Source organism: Coenobita brevimanus, chromosome 101, assembly GCF_032717465.1.
Source record: "Coenobita brevimanus isolate Jiangsu-jjx chromosome 101, ASM3271746v2, whole genome shotgun sequence".
NCBI lineage: Eukaryota > Metazoa > Arthropoda > Malacostraca > Decapoda > Coenobitidae > Coenobita > Coenobita brevimanus.
Genome location: NC_137054.1, coordinates 583998 through 606457, shown reverse-complemented (window position 1 = coordinate 606457; position 22460 = coordinate 583998). Strand labels below are relative to the sequence as shown.

General features: G+C 42.4%; 1 protein-coding gene across 1 annotated transcript in view; it reads right to left on the bottom strand.

Annotated features, from left to right (window-relative positions):
- Window positions 1–429: 429 nt before the first annotated feature.
- LOC145414872 (mannose-6-phosphate isomerase-like) overlaps window positions 430–22460 on the bottom strand; it is a 114891-nt gene continuing 92860 nt past the window's right edge. The window contains exons 6-7 of the mRNA XM_080284292.1: window positions 21497–21699; window positions 430–669 (exon numbers count right to left, since the gene is read on the bottom strand). Of these exons, the coding sequence (XP_080140418.1) occupies window positions 430–669; window positions 21497–21699 (443 nt within the window). The remainder of the gene's footprint in view (window positions 670–21496; window positions 21700–22460) is intronic.

Here is a 22460-nt window from a genome sequence, read left to right as displayed (position 1 = left end):
TATACACAGCCATCCGCGTGGTTAATTTTGCAATATACTGCAGCTCTACCATAGTCAGTTTTAGCTAAAAATGTACTTTATATAAATAAATAAAAGGATGGCCCCACTACAACCTATTAAGAACCCAAACAGCTAATCAACCATCTAAAAATATGATAAAGGGGAACAAACATATATGATGAATACTGTAATTACAAACAAAATGCACTTCCTACCAAATTAACCAGGAAAACTTTAGAGGAGCTAGACTCAGTAGTGTACACAATACTTTACAAACTACTATATGACAAAAGTGTTCACATACAAAGAAAAAGCATATTAACAGAGAAGGAGGGGAACTAACCTAAAATGATCAGCTATTAAATCCAGTACACAAACCAGTTACTTATAAACTTGCATATACTGTACTGTAAACAAACAAGACTAATCTTACAGTACACACAGGGCCCGAAAGGCAAGCAGTTGTGAATCTGAGTGTGGCCTGAGTGTTAGAGACTGGCCAGCAGCTAAGAAGAGTACTGAACCTCGCTGGAGTGTTGAAGGTGGTGAGGGGGCATCTCCTGGTGCACTAGGACTAGCCTCAGCAACACCTGCTCCACCCTCCACCACAAGGAGTATGCTGGCAGATTCTACAGGTCTCAAGGTGTACTGTTCCACTCCGGTGGGAACCTGTAGTGAGACAGGTAAGAAATGAGGGGTTATTTTATGTAGCTAATATACAATACCTGTACATTTATTGACATGAAGATATAAGGGTACCTTGAGAATATATGGTCGAAACGGGTCAGTCCAGAAAGAAACTGAACATCTTAAACAGCGCACCAAATAGTTGGCAGAGTGTGATTACAACAGGATTGCTGTGTAGCGGCGACTTTGAGCTTTGATCTAACACTTGCCGCATCATGCCACGTCACTAAGTCATTGAGGTACACGTACTTCAGTGAGCGTGTGTTTGGTGCACTTGGTGAATTTTTTTTTAATCTCTTCTATCGTCTGAAACGAGTGACCTTTTAGGGTGGATTTCAACTTCAGGCAGATGGGGAAAAAAAAAAAAAAAAAAAAAAAAAAAAAAAACTTCTTTCTTCTGCCTATGGGTGACTCTACACTGAATGTCAAGCCAAATGGTTTCCTGTACACTAGGAAACCATTTACTATGCTAGGTGGTAACCATATAACCAAATTATGACACCTGATGGTTTAGTGGGTAATTATAGCGATCCAATGGGACTGAGCCGGTGAAGGTTTATATCCAAGGGGTAGTTAGGGTTTATTGCTCACGTAATGCCACTCAGGGATGAGTGAAGCTGGTCACTCTCATCTTAAATATCAGGACCAACTTGCCTCGTTCCTTATAGGGCAACATGGGATTGGATGATGGGTGGATGGACGGAATGAAATATGTACTATGGAAAAAAAGGGGGGAGGGGGCAAATCTAGAGCGTAGGGCAGCTGGGGGATGACAGTCATCTCGTGCTGTGCCCAAAAGTCATGGTTAAGGAGTGATGCATGAGAAGGTGCACTGCCTTGGTGCAGCATCCAGTTTTTGTTTGTCCACACCTCGGGCCTCTTCCTTTGCAGTACCTCCCTCAAATACTTCAGGATGGCTAAGTAAAACTCTTTTTTGACTGTCTGACCAAATGGAACAAACTCATGATAAACAATACCCTTAAAAAAAAAAAAAAAAAAAAAAAAAAAAAAAAAAAAAAAACTTAACATTTGTGAAACTCTGTACTTTTACAAACTCATGATAAACAATACCCTTCCAGGAAAAAAAAAAAAATAAAAAAAAAAATAAAAAAAAAAAAAATTTTTTTTTGTGCAACTCTGACTTTTTTTTTTAAAATTGTGGTGACATGTTTTTTTTTGCTGTGGTAATGACGTTCCAATCCACTGTGATGACTACCTCTTTGTTTCGACATTGTAACCATACACCCATGTTTCATCACCTGTTATATTTTTCTGAAAGTTTTCATCAGCATTTGAACAATCAAACAGCTCCTGACTGACCGTGACACGGTTCTCTTTTTGCTCAACTGTCATCAGACGCTGCACCAATTTTGCGGCAACACGATGCATCTTCAGTTTTTCGGTTAAAATCATGTGGTATGGGCTTTTACAGAAGCCTACTTCTACAGAAACTTCATGAACAGTCAGGTGATGATTTTCACAGATCCCAGCATGCATTTTCTCAATGTGATCATTGTCTTTTGATGTGGAAGGTCAACCAGATCATCTTCGATGGATGTTTGTCCTGATTCAAACTCCTGGAGCCACTTGACATTGTGTATAGCTCAAATAATCCTTCGCATAAGCCTGTTGCAACACCTGAAAAGTTTCTGTAAAAGCTTTTCCCAATCTGAAACAGAATATCACACAAACACACTGCTCTTTAAGATCCTTCACTGTTTAACTTGCAACAAACTGCCATGATCATTAAACATGTTCATTCATGCGTGTGTATCTCGATGACTATGTGTGTGGTGTGCTGCAGCTAGCATTACACTAAAGCTCAAAGTCACTGCTAGACCACTATCCTTTTGTGGTCACGCTACACCAGCTAGTTGATGTGCTGTTTAAAAAGTTCAGTTTCCTTTTGGACAGACCTCATATAGCCAACTGATCCAACTGACTCCAGTGCAGAGAAAACAGAAGAGCCATCCTGAAATGGGCTAACTTTGGTGAAGATTCATCTTGCTCCGGAAGACTATTTAAGAAAATTATGAGCATATTTCCTTCTGCCTAATCAGCTTTAGGACATCTTTTGCATTCTATTCTGCCTAGTGTTACATAATTTCATTAACTGTAGAAAGAGACATGGTGGAAACACTGCTGGTTCACTGAAAGCAATGATAAGGAATAGGGAAGTGAGCACACTAAGGTCACTGCATGACAGTATGGTGATCCTCACATTAACTTACCGTACCAAAGTGATGACTGGAACCTGTTGGAAGGATGCAAATCAAGAGGAACAGCAGTAAAAATGAGTTATCTGAGAAGAGCACGTGGAGTTAAATATGGAGAGAAGCGGACACATGAGAAGGTAAATGAGTATTGTGGTGTTGATGTACTGTAGATGTGAATGAAATTGTTAAGAGAAATACTCTGAGATGGTTTGGCCAAATGAGGAGGATGGAGAATGACAGACTGACTAGAAGAATGCATGAGAGTGAGGTGGAGGGGGAAAGGAGGAGGGGACCATGGATGGGATGGAGGGATGGAGTGGAGAGATATGTGAGAGAGGGGTGTGTGAGCTTGAGGAAGAACAGCCAAATGGCAAAGGACAGGGTGATGTGGAGTCAATTTGTTTGTGGCCATCCCTAAAAGGATTAAGGAATATGGCAACATACAGACTGTTGGAAGAGACATCCTCAGTCTGAGGAGGGCTTGAAAAAATCTCCATTAACTTCTTGTGCTCAAGGACATATTTCATTCTTCATTCTGGCTCATACAGTACAGTCAGGTCTCATTATACATTTGCTGGGTATGTCCCAACAAAAGAGCAGCTACCTTGTAATGGTGGTGGTGGGGCTTGATGCATGGTCGGTGGGCTCCCCTATTTTGGTCATCCAGCTGCCTCATTAGAACTGATATCCACTGATCCCGTGGACCAATTGCTACCCTCTGATCACCAAGTAAGGAGGTCAACTAGTGGTGATGATGTCCCCCTGCCCAGGTCATCTTTGGGCAGGGATGTTGCCTCCCAACATGTTTGCCATGCATGGGATCCCGTGATGCTAAAGAGACAGGTTGACTGGTGACTGAGCAATGCCAAATGATGCATCCTGAGGCTGGCAACATGCCTCTAACTGCCTGGTCTGACCAGAATGGGTGACTTGGCAAGACCCAACCAAGCCAGTCGGATGGTCATCTTTTGGTTAGGGTCAGGTGGACACCATATGGCCTGATATTTTTCTGGTCAAGAGCTGCCATCTGGTTGTATGGTGGTTACTCATGTATACACTTCCACCACCCCTGGGGAAGTCAGGTGTTCTGTGACCAGTAGTTTCACCTGCTATTGTTGGACTCCATGGTGGGTAGAGGTGTGAGGGGGGAGTGAAATCTCTTCTTATTATATGGCAGAATCCCCTCAAATACTGATCCTTGTATGCCATATGGCCAGGCCCATGAGTCATCTACTGGATACATTTCTCTTTCTGCCAACCCTGGCCACTCCAGGGGTCCTGAATGTCCTGTTCACAAACCTTGCAAGTCTAATGGATCCTCAAATGACACTTCCCCATCCCAGGAGCTGTCGGTTCTCCCTCATGCTCAGGGGGTTATGGAGTGCTCATAGGGCACTCCTACTATTGTGCTGAACATAGTAATGCTTGAACTGTATCGGGCTACCAGAAGTAAGGGTAAGAGGAGTTCTCGTGGGAAAAACACCAAGCTCTCTAAGAAAACTTTTCAATTATACCACAGAGATGATTCCTCATATCTCTGGGCCAGATGACTAAGAGAAATACCATGTCTTGAAGATGGCTGATGGTACTTCTTTTAGAGATTAATTTTTTTTTTAAGTCTACCATGACCTGGTGAAAGCTTGTGGGTCATTCCCAAAGATTGTCCTGCAGGCCGATGGGTCTCTGTTTGTTGAAGTCAGGGATGCTGATGAATGCACTTGGGTCCAGGTCATCAAAAATTTGACTTCCAAAGAAGTGGGGGTCACCCGTCATGCCACCTTGAACCAGACCCAGGGAGTAGAGTAGTCTTCTCCAAGAATTTCCTTAGATACTCAGAAGATGATCTCCTGGAGTGGCTGGCAAACCTGGGAGTGATGAAAGTTGAGAGGATCAAGAAGTAAACAGGATCTTGACAGACACAGCACCTTTGATATTGACATTTGATCAGCTGACATTGCCCAGTGTCCTCGAAGCAGTTTTCTACCATCTTCAGGTTAAGACCTACAGTATGTGCCAAAGCCAAGGAGGTGTTTCCATTGACAGAGGGCTTGTCAAGGCAGTTGGTCCTGTCATAGAAAATTGCAGGGTCTCCCATAAGTTTGTGTTGGCTGTGGTGGCAATTATCATGGTGCGACTGATTACCTGAAGACCCCCTCTGAAATGCTGGCTAGATCTGGTCATTAGACATGTGCCTCCCTACTGTGTCCCTCATCATCTTGGTTTCGGGTGCTTAACCCATCATTGTTTTTGTGCTATCACAGTTCACTGTATTGCTGTGATACTGCAGTGATCCTGTGTTGATTATGGAATATGACGACCAGGTGTAGGGCACGTCATGGAGTCTTCTATAATTGGTCTCAACTCTCAGAACACCTTGATGGAACTCACCCCTGCCACCTAGGTGGGCACTGCTCCTGGCAAGAGGGTAAGAAAACGTATGCCGCTGAACAGTGAATTTGGTGTTCCTCCCCAGATGGTGGTGCCACCAGTGAAGTTCAGAGCCTTGTCCACACTGCATGGTCTGCTGACAATATTCCTGTTTTTTTTTTTAAATCCTCACATGTCAGATGCCTTCAATGGGTCTTCACTGGGTAAGTACTACAGGTATACTGCATTCAGGTTCATTTACGATTTTGGGAAAAGGATCAGCAATTACATTCTGTGTGATTGCTGGTAAGGTGGCTGGTGACTTTGGCTCTCTATTATTTATCGGAGAGGTTGTACGCAATCACTCAGTGCTGACAATTTCAGTACAGTATAGGTTTTCCTTTGTTCTTTATGACTTATGATACTTTCAAAAATAGTTTCACACCACATTTTTAAAAAGACAGCGCACTGTTAGTAATTCCTGGCAATATATGTGTGATGCTGGGGGGTGATTTTGGTGATTTTTCATATGTTGATTAGGTTAGAAGTTTTTGTCTGGTTGGTATTGAGGGCTTTCAAGGTTAGGCTTAGTGGCAGTCCTTGGTGGGTAAAATTATGGGGAGTATTGGGGGAGTAAAACTTCTCAGTAAGGTTGGGATGCACTGATGTAGCCAGTCAGCGTGAGCATATGCAAACACACTGCCTCAGGTGTGTTAAGGCAGACATATTTGTAATAACCTATAGTTATATACAGTATATAGTATATTTTTAAAAACATGAGGCTCCCAGAACCTAGCCCTCTATTTTACACATACATATATGTCATGTTTTAGCATGAATTTGACTCAGCACGAGGTCCTGCATAACCTCATGTTATATGGAGACTGTACTGTGTTGCAATCAACTCCTTCAATATGATTTATGTTCATTTCAAATATTAGCTTACAACAGATGGAGGAAGCTAGGCTCTTAAGCTGCAGAAGTAGTGTCATGTGGTAAACTCATCGAGGCCATTTCTCACACACAAGGCAGTTCCTTTCATGCAAATGTATGAGGCTCTTCACAAGAAGTTAAAGGCTTGAATTTACAAAAATCTTAATTTTCAGATAATACAAGGATTGCCAGTACAAAGATTGATGTTCATAATGAACAATGCAGTAAACCCCCACTTTACTGTATCCCACTAGACTGGATATCGACTTTAATAAACAATTTGAGGACCCTGTTACAAATTGTTGTGCATAATGCCATCCAATATATGGAAAAAATCACCTGGAAGTACCGGAAAACGCTGGGGCCATTGGACACTTCTTGCATTTAAAGGATGTAATCTGTTACAGTCTCTTGATCTATCTACTGCCAGATGCCTTAATATCAAGAGGTGACCATAAACAAATTGCCTCCATGTCGCTCTGTTCCCTGCCATTTCACTGCCCTCCCCCGTACTCATACATCGTTCTCTCATATACCTCTCCACTCCATCCCTCCATCTCATCCTTGGCCTCCCCCTTCCTCTTCCCCCCCTCCTCCACCTCACTCACATACACTCTCCTCGTCAGTCTCTCACTCTCCCTCCTCTTCACATGGCCAAACCACCTCAATGTATTTCTCCTAATGCTTTCTATCATACCCACATCCATACCAAAGTGCTCCTTCATTTCTTCATTTGTCAGGCTCTCTCTCCATGTAACTCCATATGCTCCTCTCAAATACCTCACTTCCACTGCTCTCAATTTTGACTTGTGTCCTTCCAACAAGCTCCAAACTTCGCTTCCAAACCTTACGGTTGGTATCACAATACTATCATGCTGTGGATTGTTTACTTCCATGCTCACTTCCCTATTTATTACTGCTTTCAAAGAACCAGCAATCTTTCTTCTTTGCTGCACCTTTTCAAGCATTTCATCCTCCAAGCTTCCATCCTTACTCATCACACTACCCATGTACTTAAATTCACTTACATTTTCCATTTCCTCATCAGCCAACCTCACTGTACATTCAGAGACTTCACTTCTCTCGAAGACCATAACTACTCTTTCCTACATTCATCTTTAGATTCCATTTCTTACACACTCTCCCAAACTCATTCACCAAGCCTTGCAGTTCCTCTTTGTCTTCATTTAAAAATACACTAGCATCTGCAAACAACAACACAGGAAGTTTCCAAATGCTGCCCTCTCTCATTAGGCCCACTCCAACATCCACTACACTACCATGTATCTCTTTTACAACCACATCCATGTACAGACTGAACAACTATGGAGACATGATACATTTCTGTTTCAATCCAACCTTCAAATAGAAAGATTCACTCAGTTCACTATCCACACGCACTGCAGCCTTGGCACCCTGAAACATACACTTCATGGCATTCAACAACTTCCCATTAATTCTATATATTCTTAATATTTTCCACATTCCTTGTCTATCCTCTCTGTCACATGCTTTTTCCAAATCTATGAAGGCCACATAAAACTTCCTTCCCTTCTCTACAAACTTTTCCACAGAAGACCTAAAGATGAACATCTGATCTACACAACCTCTTCCCTTCCTAAAACCTACTTGTTCTTCTCCAACTAATTCCTCTGTTATTTCCCTAATTCTGTCAATTAGTATCCTCTCATATACTTTGCCTATCCTCTCATATACTTTGCCTATTACACTGAGGTGACAAATGCCCCTAAAAATACCACACACTTCTTTTTCTCCTTTTCCTTTGTCATTCATTTATTCATCGTCTAATCCAGCGATGCCCCATGAGGAGCGTGGGAGCCCAGGGCTAGGCAAGTTGGTCCTGACACTTAAGCTGAGAGTGACCAGTCTCACTCATCCCTATGTGGCATTATATGAGCAACAGACCTAAACCACTCCTTCGGGATATAAACTTGCATCAGCTCAATCTGACTGGAGCACCCTAATTTACCCACTACACAACCAGGCACCATAATTTGGTTATATGGTTACCATCCAAAGTGACAAATGGTTTCCTGGTGTACAGGAAACAATTTGGCTTGTCACTCAGTGAAGAGTCACCCATGGACAGAAGGAAGATGAAAGAATGAAGGAAAGAAAGACAGAAGAGGAAGGAATGAAGAAAGCGAGGAAAGGGCAGGCACCCGAAAGCAGCACTACATCAAGTGAGTGGATGGTGAATGCCCCCACCTACCACCAAAATTATACCTAACTTCCAATCCTCCAGGACTCTACCTTCCTCTCAGGCCAATCTGCCTATTTTCCATACCCATTCTACTTATATCTCTCCCCAATGCTTCAGCAATTCACCTCGCACTCCATCAATCCCTGGAGGTTTCTCCATTTTGACTTTTTTCATTGCTTCCATCCCACTGATCCCTTCCTCCCTTCTTACCACCCTCTTCCTCCCAGCTATTCCCCTGCCACTTATACTAGCATTATTTTCATTCTCAATGATTAACAGTTCCTTAAAGTGTTCTCTCCATCTGCTCACTTTTCTCCCTTCCCCATTATCTATCTATCTATTGCCAGACGCCTCAATCCCGTTTGGGGTGGCCACAAACAAATCGCCTCCAAGTCGCCCTGTCCCCCGCCATTTCACTCCCCTGCTCCCAACTCACACCCCCCTCTCTCATATACCTCTCCACCCCATCCCTCCATCTCATCCTCGGCCTCCCCCTCCCTCTTCCCCCCTCCACCTCACTCACATACACTCTCTTCGTCAGATTTTCACCCTCCATCCTCTCCACATGGCCAAACCACCTCAGTGTGTTCCTCATAACGCTTCCTATCAATCTACCATTTTTATCTTTCACACCCCTGCTAACCTCTTTATCACCATGTCTAACCTGTCTAACTCTCTTTACCTCCTTCCAGGACATTTTCTTACATTCCCTCCACTTTACACTCAAACTCCTTTGAAATTCCTCATCCACTCTTTTCTTACTCTCTCTTACTAATCTTTTGATGTCTCTCTTCCTCCCTACATATAACTCTCTCTTCCGTCTCTCAACTTCCTTCATGCCTCTGTTTCCTATCCACTCACTATATGCTTTCTTCTTTTGCACCACAGCTTGCCTGTCTGTTACAGTAATCTCATACTTATCCTTCATTGCAAGAACTGGCCCAAAACAATTGTTTCATTTTTATACGCTCAATCATGCTTGCATGTGTCAGCCTTGGTTACCTAAAGTGAATGTCCATGCTGCTCGACCTCTGGCAGATTCCCTACTCAGTCCCTTATCTCTGATGTCACACTCAATTATCTTGTCCCAGGTATTTTCAGTTTACCTCTCGCAAGCCTATCTCTAATGTTAAAACTTCCCACTTTCTGCACCCAATTATCATTCCTTATCCTTTCCACATGCCCAAACCATCTCAATCTATCTATCATCATCACAACACCAACACACTCCAGTCCCATCCTACCCCTCAACTCTTCCATCGTAAATGTAGCCCTCCCAGGCCTCGCACTCATGGGGCGCACTGCACATCCAACTAATCATTGTCATTTCTGTACATCTGATCCTGAAAATATTCTCTGCCTTTACTGCCGAGGTCTCACTACCATACAGCATTACACTCCTAATACATGCTGCATACAAAGATCTCTCAGCATGGAGGGAGAGCCCTCTCAATGTCAGGAGAAGCAACAGCTCCCTGAACTTCTTCAAACCACTCCTCACTCTAGCCACAGGGCAAACACCAGCCCCACCTCCAGCACATAACATGTCTCCCATTTAACAAATGTCTTCCACACTCTCAAGAGACTCACCACCAAGATCAATCCTTTCATGTCTGACAATTTCCACATGCTCTCTCTGACACACCACACACGTGAAATCAGCATTATCTCGTAGTCTACCTCTAATACCACTACATGTCTTATGCACCCACTTACCACGAACACTGCACAAGATGGAATTACTTCCCACGCCCTTGTCGCAAAATGCACATGGCCACTCTCCCTCTTCTTTGACAGTACCACCACCAACCCTAGCTACAATAACTTTTGTTTTATCTGCATTTACTCTTAAGCCCTTGTGCCTCATACCATTTTACCACTTCCTAAATCTTTCCTCTGCCTCCCTTTCATTCACTGCAATCAACACCAAATCATTGGAAATATCTGGCACTTTTTGATCGGCTCTATTAAAACAATATTGTATCCGGCAAAATTAGGCAATATCCTGCAAGGAAACTTGAAGCAATCGGCAGTACTATGCACATTCCGGCGGTGAGGTGTATCATCTGGCTCAGACATGGAGCCCAATATGCACGCAGGTAAACCACCTCAATGCGCCAGCCAATCACTATGCAATGCGGGAGTGGCCCACCCAATGTGCCAAGCCTACTATCACCCTCTCATTCTCTCCCGGGGACACCGTACAGCGAGGACATATCTGTGCACCCTGCATTTGTGACCCACGCTGTGACTTAGTCTGTGGCCTCCCAAGCCTCACTCTTTGCTGTAGTGCTGTGACTAACCTTGTGGCCACTCAGTGCTTTGTGTCCTTGTACTCTGACTTTTGTATGGTGAGGACGTATCTGTGCGTATCTACCCTCCACTGATGCCAACACTAGGTGAGTACAGTATGATTATATACTGTATTACTGTACTAAATGTACTGTATCATTACTGTACTGTATTTTATGCTTGATTTTAGTTTTTTATGCATGGGTATTATTGTTGGAAAAATTGCTGACAGAGGGTCAAGATGGATACCTTAAGGTGGTGACATACTATCCAGCTCAATGCTGAATGGATAGCCGATTGGAGGTATCTGTGCAACATCCGGCATTCTGAAATATCTGGCGTAGGGAGTTGGCTGAATTATGCTGGATAACTGAGAAATTGTTGTACATGGAGCGTATTGCGCAAGCATACTGGATCGTTTTCCGAGCACAGTGTACTCCGAACGCAGCTGCCAATACTGACAGCGGTTTTTCCCACCCACTTGGGCTAGGTTGGGGAGGAGCAGGCAGGAAGTGGTGGCACGCTGAGCTATATTTGGGCTGCAGTAATCTTTCAACTATCCACTGTCGCAATATCCGGTGCTTTTTGCTCAGCTCTATTAAAACAGTATCCTGTGAAATTAGCAAAAACAGGAAGCAATCAGTGGTACTATGCATTTTTCAACAGTGATTTGTATAATCCGGCTTCAATCAGTGCACAGGCAGACCCCGCAACATGCCAGACAATCACAATGTGTTGCAGGAGTGGACCACCCAATACGCCAAGCCTACTGTCACTCTCATTCTCTCCCACGGACGCTGTATAGTGAGGACATATCTGTGCATTGTGCAACTGTGACCAACACAGTGGCTACCCCCTTGTGCTGTGATCGGCCTGTGGCCCACCATGCTGGAGTAATCTTTGTGGGAGCCATTAGCTACTAAACCACATGGGACTAAGTGCACTATATTGCATGGTGTACTCCTCTACCCTCCATCAATGCCAACACAAAGTGAGTAAAGTACAGTTATGATTACATTATGTACAGGTATACCTCAATATACGATACCCCTAGATGTGATACCCTGACTTAATGATGGGGGTAAAAATACCACCATACCCAAGCCTAACAATGGCCAAACCTCGGTTTAATGTTACATTATTGCCCAGAGCTCAGCCAGTATATATACCTGCCTACCGTTCACCACACAGCCAACGTCAAAAAGCTGATCGTCTTATTCAAGACATGTTGGATAATGAGGTCACTGAACACTCTGATAGTCCATGGAACAGCCCACTATTTCTGGTTCCAAAGAAAGGTGGTGAGTTACAACCAGTGATAGATTACAGACGCGTGAATGCGTTGACTGTCCCGGACAGATTTCGAATTCCTGTACTCACTAATTTGCTGGAATCCTTAGGCGAAAAGAATTGTGTTTTCTCCTCCCTAGATCTTTTATGTGGTTACTGGCAAGTGGAAAAGGAGGAATCATCTTGTCCTATCACTTCCTTCAGTACTCCATCCGGGCACTACCAATTCAGTAGACTTCCATTCAGTTTGAGAAATGCACCATCAGCATTCATGCGGCTAATTCATACAGTTTTCGCCAGCATGATAGGTCACTCAATTTTTGCTTATCTAGATGATGTCATAATCGCTAGTCACTCGGTGGAGGAACACTTTGAAAAATTGGCCGAAGTGATCACTAGACACAAACAAGCTGGACTTAAGATCAAACTATCAAAGTGTGACTTTTTACATACGAAATTCCAATTCCTAGGACATGTTGTTGACACTCACGGAATTCATACATCAAATGACAAGGTTAAAGCCATGACAAATTTCCCAACTCCAACCAACACCGATGCTGTACGCAGTTTCCTCGGTCTTAGTGGCTATTACCGCAGATTCACTAAGGGGTACGCCCAGATAGCTGCACCTTTAACAAAACTGCTAAAGAGAAATGCGTCTTTTGTGTGGGCTGATGAACAGGCAACTGCATTTACAACACTGAAAAATGCCCTAGCACAATCCCCGGTTTTGGCATTCACTGATTATTCAAAACCATTTCTTCTCTGTACTGATGCTTCCAGAGTAGGCCTAGGTGCCGTTCTAATGCAAAATGACTCTGAAGGGGAGAAACGTGTCATTGCCTATGCCAGCCGTGTGCTAAACCCGCAGAAAAGAATTAGTGTACCTCACTGGGAAGCCCTTGCCATGGTCTGGTCTCTAAAACATTTCCGCGACATCATCTACGGTCATCCTGTTCACATCCAAACAGACCATCTTCCCTTATGTGACCTGTTTCGGGGACGTAACCTTACCAGTCGACTTGCACGTTGGGCAGTCACTGTGAATGACTATAATCCAACATTTGAATACGTTCCTGGGAAGACATTGTCGTAGCCGATGCCCTCTCGCGGCATTAGCCACAGTCTCAACCGGTTGCGATATAAACTTGGCGTTCAATTATGACACACTACATAGATTCCAGCGTGTGGACCCTATATTGTCACAGGTCATATATTTTCTAGAGTCAGGCTATGATTCTTCCCGGCCAAAGTTACCAGTCTCTGTATCTGATTTCTTCCTCAACAATGAATTGCTCTATGAACACTCAGCACTGAAAGGTAACAACATACCTCATCGCAAAGTTAAGCAACTAGTCATTCCAACAGACTTAGTTCCTGCTGCCCTTCATTTAATCCACGACTCCCCTCATGCATCACACCCTGGCAAAGACAGAAGCTTACGGCAAGCGCATCTGTCATATTATTGGCCTGTTGGGACTCCATAATATAATTACAAATCATAATAGATAAATAGATAAACAGATAGATAGAGAGACAGATAGAAGCAGGAAGTCAGATGATGAGACAGGTATTGTGTCTGCGAGAATCGAGCAATGCTAAACATGCTTACACACTCTTAACTCAAGGAATGCTTTATAGGAACACAACAGCGCCTCGTGACCATACACACACATACACACATACTCACACACAGCCTTCTAGAAATTTCCAACCACAGTGTAACACATGTGACACGACCCCTGCTTCACCAGAATTTAGGAAACAGAGGGCAGAAGGAGGCTAGCCATAGAACAGGCAGGTAGTATAGAACAGGCAGGTAGTAGGGAGAAGGGCTTAGCAACATGGAAGAGAGAGAGAGAGAGAGAGAGAGACAGCGAGACAGGAGGTAGCAGGCGGGACTCTACTCATATTTCACTCGTGTGTGTGAGACTTTGTTAATATTTCCAAGACAAATAAAAATAGTCCCATACTATTCTTTACCTCTCCTGTCATTGCATGACAAAAGGGAACCAAGTTTATCTACTTACAAACTATTCAAGTATAACAACCGCTCATCCACAAGTCCAATATATATACAGTATAACTAATCTACAAAACTTCTCTACAAGTTATACAAAGTCTTTTACGACAGGCCCACTATGCGAAAGGATATAGAAGCGCTCTGTGATGAATGTTTATCATGTGCCCGTCATAAGGGGACAACCTGTCAACCTGCTCCTATATTGCAGTACCCAGTACCATCAAAACCTTGGCAAATTGTTCTCTCTTGATCATCTGAAGCTGCCTCGTACAGAATCTGGCTTCGTCTATCTATTAGTGGTAATCGATCATTTCTCTCAATTTGTTATCCTAGTTCCACTGCGTGAAAAATCTGCTAACGAAGGGGCACATGCCTTTATTAATTCAGTAATTTGCCCTTTCACAACACCAGAAGTAATTTTAACTGATAACGGGTCACAATTCAATAATTCAGTACTGGAAGAAATTTGTCTTCGATACAAAATTAAGAAATGCAATATAGTGGCCCATCATCCAGCCTCGAATGGCCTAGTAGAGCGCCAGAATAGAAAGATATTGGAGTCTGCGTCACACAGTGGGAGATCAGACTTCCACCTGGGACGAGTGGATTCCGCAGGTAGCTGCTTCAATTAATTCATCCATCAATAAGTCAATTGGAGAAACACCATTCTTTGTCATCTATGGCTTTGACAAAAGACTACCTTATTCACTGTCGCAATCCAAACCGGATCCGATCTACAACTACGATAACTACATGCGAGTCAACTTATCCAACTTCCAGAAAATTCATAAATACGTTCAGGATAATCTGGCCCTTACAAATGAGGAGATGGTACGTAACCAACATGCCGCTGCCACAGATGTTACCATCCAAGTAGGTGACTTAGTTTTTGCCCTAGATCATGACAGAGATTCAAACTAAAGAGTAAACTCTTGAGTCCCTTCCGTGTCATATCTCATAAAGGTAAATTCGAATTAAGAGATCCATACAAGGCAGAGACGACATGGGTGCATGCAGATGATCTCAAACGTGCATCAAAACGCATAGTCTTGGAGGAGCCACTAACAGAGACCACATCTCCACAACAAACTCCTACTCAACCTTCTTCCTCTTCTCTAAGCCCTCCTTCTGACACTACTATTCAACTTTCCCCTACTGTTAATAACTATCGTGCCAAATTGCGTTCTGCCACTAAGTCTCTTGCATAACGCTATCATCTCACACTGTCGTTACCATCTGCATTAACATCACCTCTAACATCAACTCATTTTATAGGAAAGATGCTATGGGTCTACGTGCTGGCAGTGCTGACTCTGGTCGGGTCTGGATCGGGTGAGGACGATGGTGTTGTACGGCCCGGGGCCTTGGTTGGCGCAGGAGGCGATCATATTGAAGGATGTAGTTTCCTTGCACTACGACCTAGAGCCCCTGGCCGCCGTGGCCATCGCCCTGCCTGATTTTGCACATCAACTAGAGGACCTGCAGGGACTCCTGTCAGATATTAAAAATCAACATCCCACAGACACATTTTGGTACCCACTCTACCTGCCCATTTGCTGGAAGTTAGATTATCTTCATTTTCAGTTCAACCATCTCCAAGATTCCTTCCCTAACTGAATGCCTGTGGGCCGCTCACGAGTGAAATGTGGACTTTTTGATCTTGGAGGAGAAATTCTGAGCGGAGTATTTGGTGTAGCGACTGCCCATGACCTTTCTGGATTTAAGGAAGACTTATTTCAATTAGCAAATGGTCTAGAGTCCAAGGAAAAGGTGTCAAATGTTCAACATTTTATGCTACAAGAGATGACACACCATTTAAATGATGGTACAAACATCTTAAATAATTTTATGTCAATTCTTAAGCGTGAAGTATCGAAGGTAAATATTGTATCAGAGTTGATGTATGTAAAATTACATGTGGATAATTTGCAGGCTTCTTTGGACTCTCTTGTCTCCCAAGTTTCTAGCCTAATTCGTATTTTAGTTAATGCTGCTGATGGTCGGTCACCCTAGATCTAGTACCTCTCTTTGACCTTCGCTCTACCTTGGAATCGGCTCACTCAACCTTTGGCTTGTCTCCTGTGATTTCATTTTCCTCTTTAGAACACTACTACCCAATCCCAGAGGCCAGATTCCTTACTAAAGATATAATTGTTCATATTCCTCTTCGTTCTTCCATCACATTCGATCTCTTTCACATCATTCTCATTTCCCTTCTGGTACAGTAACTCCCTGGTACAAGCCTCTGTCTCTTCAGAGTACCTTCTTCTCTCCCATGATCATCTCTATATTGCCTTCATCTCCTCAAGTGACCTCGACAGATGTGCCTTTCTCACACCCAACTCTCGAGTTTGTGCTGCGTACCTCCTAACAATTTTTCCTGGCAGCGCTGCTCCTTGTGGATAGTCCGTAACTTTTCAGTACAACCTGTCTGTACCTTTGTTCCGGCCCCCAAAAGCCAGGTACACCATGCTCGTCTAAATCACATCCGCTATTTCTTCTTTAATGTCTCAACTCCTGTCAGTCTTATTTGTCCAGGAACCCCTGTACATTCCCTATCCGCAATTGGTTTATATAAGGCCCCTGATTACTGTACAGTAAAGTCTGAGTCTGTAACATCCCATGCTACACATTATCGCTTCGCACTTCGCTCCCACAAATATGACATCTTCAAACCTATTAATAATACCTTTCATCTACCAACAAACAATCTATTAATAATACCTTTCATCTACCAACAAACAATCTTTCCATCACATCAGACAACCTAAGTATGTTGAACTTTCTGAATCAGTCTAATTTCATTATGAACCAGTTCTCTTCAGCTTTTAACCACTCCTGGGTACATGCTGTCTTTGCATTTCCTCCAGTGGTCTTGTTTTCTAGGTTTTACTGCAATTGTATGTATCCTGTACTGTTGTCTCAAGGGAATGGACAAAAGGTTGCATGAGATCTGTGTAGCAACAAGGTTAGTGTGACAACTAAAAGACCTGGAAACTGGTAGTTCTAAGTAACACTCATTATGATTGGTGAAGATGTGAAGATCATACTGAAGAAAAGAAAAGACAAGAAATCCCAGTGCAAAATTGAAATCTAAGCTACTTGAAACAAAATGTAATAATATTCCTATACTTACCATACAGTGAGTGAAGGTATGAAAACTAGTGATATAAAAATGAGATAAGGGAAGTGAATATCTGACAGTGCATTCTATGTAAGATAAACTGGAGTGTATAAAGTGGTGCATTCTGTTACTATATTTCTAATAGAGGTATTATTGTGATTACACGTACTTACTATCAATACGCTTGTCATATACCTTGTGCCTAGTTAATTAGTGGCCTGTACCACGATAGTACATTATTTACATTCTACTTTTGTATTTACTAGTACTTATAACCTTCTCTATCTTTCCAACATGGCCATGTATATTTATATATTAATCCCTTCTTACATCCAGCTTCTTGAATTATGTAATAATATCCCTCTTATTATTATACTCAAATGTAGTCCCAGCTGACTGTATATTCTGTCCAGTTGCATTCTTGCCACATTATGACTTAATACCTCCACCACTGTGTCAGGAGACACACTTTTTAATGCGGGGAAAAATTGTTTGTAACCATTTGTAATAATATGTACAGTAATCTCTCGCTATCCGATGCACTCTGTATACGATATTTCCCGTATACGATCGATCTTCTTTAGCACCCTTGGCTCTCTATACGATTGCTCTGGCTCATACTTACGATCGCACGAGCACGGTCGGTCCAGCGTTCCTCAGCGCAAGTTGATAGGTATTTGTTTAGAACTGCGATCGCCGCGCCAAGGATGATGGTGCAGCCACCCATCAAAGCCAACTTGGGCTACAAGTAGCAAATTGGACTACTTTTGGAAGCCCTGCACTGCTAAATTTAGAATTTAGCTTCTTGCGACTTTTTGGGCTACTTTAAGTAAGTTGGGCTAACTTGGGCTACTACTGAGATGAAAGTCAAAGGTTGATTAGTGATTATGTATCATTTAAAATATAGCCTAATATAATTATCTTTTGAAGACACAAGAAGATAATGAATTATAATTTATCATATCATCGCTCTTTAAATTTCTCACACTCTTGCATTAATCCCTGACTGGCTATTTAATTTGAACTGAACGTATGAGATTACCACCCCAGTCAGTCGTGTTTTCTTCATCCACGATTTGTGGATGTGAAGCAGACCCTGATAATCTTCAGCTGCGAAGACGAGGTCATGGAGACTTACTGAATAATTATTTAAATATGTAATTATAATGAGGTGCAAGAAAACACTTTCCTTTAGTTCCTAAAATACTTTCGCTAAGTTGAAAAAATGACTAAGTCCAACAGTAAGAGTTATGTTTTGTGAAGAAGAAAACAGCTTAGTTCCGCGAATGTAAAAGAAATGACATAATTTAAAGAAAAGAGAAGTAAATTTAGTTAATGCAGTAAGTAAGGAGTTCTGTGTTAATTAACTTTAGGCTTACATCACTTCGAACAACCTTACATGAGCATTAATGGCATTCAACTGGTAAGTTGTGCACAGTTAAATTATTTGCGTTTGTATGTACAGTATATACTCGTGGAGAGAGAGAGAGAGAGAGATACTGTAGATAGATTTATTGATAGATATGTATATATACTGTACATAATTATGTTGGGCTACTTTATACCGAAATTCACTACTTTTGATGCCTGTTACCGCTACTTTTGGTCACAAAAATCTGGCAACCCTGGCTCAGCCTAGCCTTTCCCGCACTCCCGTTTGATTCACTAGCTTTGTATTCCTGTGCATAGCATTGTGATTTTCACTATTATTTCTCGCCTAACTTCAAGTACAAGTTCCGTGATGTCTTCAAGCGGCCTGCAAACTCTAGTGCCTCTGATCTCAAGCCTAAGAGAGCCAGGAAGAGCTTAAATCTGGAGTCCAAGCTCAACATCATTAGGCGTCATGAGCGAGGTGAAGGGGTAAACTCCATTGCTCACGCCCTTGGTCTGGCCCAGTCTATGGTATCAACAGTGTTTAAGAATGCTGCCAACGTTAAGAAGGCTGGTGAAATGAGCTTGTCAAACCTTCCGTCAATTGATTAGTGTTTTGGGTGAAGAGAGAGTGAGGAGCGAGTGTTTATGGTGCCGGGACGAGTTTGTATGACACGTAAGTCTTAAAGTCAGTGTTTATGAAAATATTTCAAATTCTAAGTTGGATGTGTGTTTTTCATTGCTTTGTGATTGTTATAATTAAAGTAGAGTACATAAAACATTTTTTATTTATAGCCTCCCTTGTCAAACCTTCCGTCGATTGTTTAGCTTTTTGGGTGAAGAGGGAGTGAGGAACCAGTGTTTATGATGCCGGGAGGAGTTTGTGTGACACGTAAGTACAGCACATAAAACATCTTTTATTTATAAAATATGTGGTACAGTATAGTTTAAGGGCACATAAATATGAGTCTAGGAATGCAACCCTATTTTTCTCATTAAACTTTAATACATCTGAGACTCAGTTCTTACACCTATCAACCCGACAGAATCTTCCACAGGTGTACCCATTAATGTTTAATAATATTCAACTTAATCCTGCATCATCCTTGAACATGCTTGGGGTTTCATTTACTCGGGACTTATCTTGGAAAGATCATATTACATCTCTTGTAAAATCTGCTTCCAAGAGATTGGGTGTGCAAAGCCGACTCCGCTCTTTCTTTACCCCTGCACAATTGTTGACTCTATACAGGGGTTTTATCCGCCCCTGTGTGGAGTACAACTCTCATGTGTGGGGAGGCTCCCCACATACAGCTCTTCTCAATAAGGTGGAGTCAAAGGCTTTTCGTCTCATTAACTCTCCTCCTCTTACTGACTCCCTTCAACCTCTGTCTCTTCGCCGCACTGTTGCATCTTTATCTCTTTTCTATCGCTACTTTAATGGTCACTGCTCCTCTGAACTGTCTGCTTGCATTCCTCCACCTCTATGACGGGCGCGTAGCACCCGTCTGGCAGCAAACTCTCATCCCTTTTCTGTCCAACTCTCTAATGCAAGAGTTAACCGTTACTCCCAGTCTTTCATTTATGCAACAAGTCAGCTCTGGAACTCTCTCTCTCTATCTGTATTTCCTGCTGCCTATGATCTCCAGTCTTTCAAACGCAGTGTGTCCAGGCATCTCAAAATGATCGGATCTTGAATTTGGCTCTCTATTGTATTTTGTTTTTCTCTTGGAGGGAACTGTTACTGTGGGCTCATGGCCTTTGGTTCCTTCTTCCTCGCATTAAAAAAAAAAAAAACTTAAGTTCAGTATACGATTGCTTGATTTACGATTGCCTATTCAGGCATGTAACCCAATCGGATAGCGAGGGAGACCTGTAGTGTGTAAGTATCATATGTAAGTAGTTGTAAGTAGGACCCAAGTAGGGCACCACTGAGTGCTTGCTATCGCTTGCTATGTCTGTGAGCACTTGCTATGTCTGGCTTGATTCAAATTTTGCTGAACCATGAGTTTTGTGGCCGCACCACCGCCTAGCCAGTGAGAGTCGAGCAGTGAGTGACGGTCTGGGGTTGGACACGGGTGGTGTCCACGGTTGCTGTGTGAAGATATAAGGCGGTGCTTAATATATTATCAGAAAACTACTCCAGGACTTTGAATTCACCTACGACTGGCGTCAAGGGGCATTAACAAACTTTAACACCCCCACTGAACACTGGCTATTTTTTCAATCTCTGTCCTCAATTAGTTCAACATATTCAGGGTTTACTGAATGAACTAAAATTAAGGAAATGTTGATAGTCTGCCTGGAAATGTTACCTCTCGAGTTTAGGGTGGCTTTGGATTTGTTAGTCAAATGCATTCCCCAGTAGGCCAACCCTGGGTTCCTGACTCCATGTTATAGCACTTTCACTTAATTTTACAATCGAGGGGAATGGACTTCATTTTCAAATGAGGGATACCTGTACTTAGTAAGTAATGTCATGTAGATGAATGAAAGAATATTATCTACATTATAAATTTATATATAAATATAGAAAAATAAAGTACTAATGGTTTACCACCAGTTACAATACATGATGATTTACAGCATATTTGGGAGGCGGTGGCTGAATCGGTAGAGAGGTGGCCTGCAGTCCTAATGGACCCAGGTTCGAATCCCGGCTGGGGCAGGGAACGTTTAAGGATTTGAATTTCATAAAAGCAGACTTTCCTGATCTACCAGATAACCCGCCGACATGTCATAAAAGTACCCCCACTAATACCAATATACCAGTCCTGTATGAGACAGCCCTAGCATGTATTCAATATGGACAGTGGGTGATAGCGCCGAAGTGGTGACATGTAGAGAGGTGTGTGTATGTAGGAGGACCACTGGGCCTTGAGAGTAGGCTGTGAAGCCTATGCCCAGAAGTCGGACAAAAAAAAAAAAAAAAAAAAAAAAAAAAAAAAAAGTGGGAGGGATCCACCTACCTCAATCATATCAACTGCAAAATCAGGCACTGGTGGGTTGTATAAAATTGTGTAGTTATCCATCTTAAATCCTTCAAACTTCCGCGCTTCAGCTGGTCCCATGGAATAATCAAGCATTTCTATGAGAGTAGTTACATCCTGGTACTTTGGAGTCAGCCCAGCCCGCACCACATTGTCTGAGCATGCCATACACTCTATGCAGTCTGAAAACAAAGGCAACACATTTTCATACTATACATAGATTAGATAAAATGCTTTCAAACAGCTGACATTCATAATCGTGCTTTTTTACATAAACATAATCGAGGTTTTTGCACAGCCTAAACACATTTTTCCTCTCTTGCTTCAGTAGAAATGACACAATAAGACGTTACTGCTTAAGCACTTTCTTTCCTGACAGGAACAGTGAGGAAGAAAGGCATATCTCAGTTAGCCAGGGAACTGAGGCACTGAGAGTAGTAGTTCACTATGAGTAAAATTAATAAACTGCCCTCAGGTTTTGCATGAAAAGAACCTTGCATCTTCTTGCAGTCTCCTGGGAATCCCCTCCTAATCCAGCTGGGTCTTACACATCCCTGGGTAATACTTGGAAGATCATCCATTCCTTTATAGTGCAACACTGGTTATGTATGCACCACAGCTCCACCTTATTTTTAGTTTTATCTGTGTAATTACTACTTTCCTGGCTTTTTCCCTCATTCTAATCCCACTGCTAACTTAGTGACTGTGTTACATGGAAATACAGTATATCTTTACCTTGGTACTATGTTATTTCTACCACATTACTGTGGTGGGATGAAGAGATTAAGAGAGCAGTGGAGGAAAAGAGGAAGTAGTGGCAAGAGTGGATACAGGATAAGGGGTCAGTTGAAATAAGAACTGAGCATACTGAAAGCAAGAAGCACATAAAGAGACTAGTAAAGAGGAAAAAGAAGGAGGTAAATGATGATCTAGGACAAAAAAT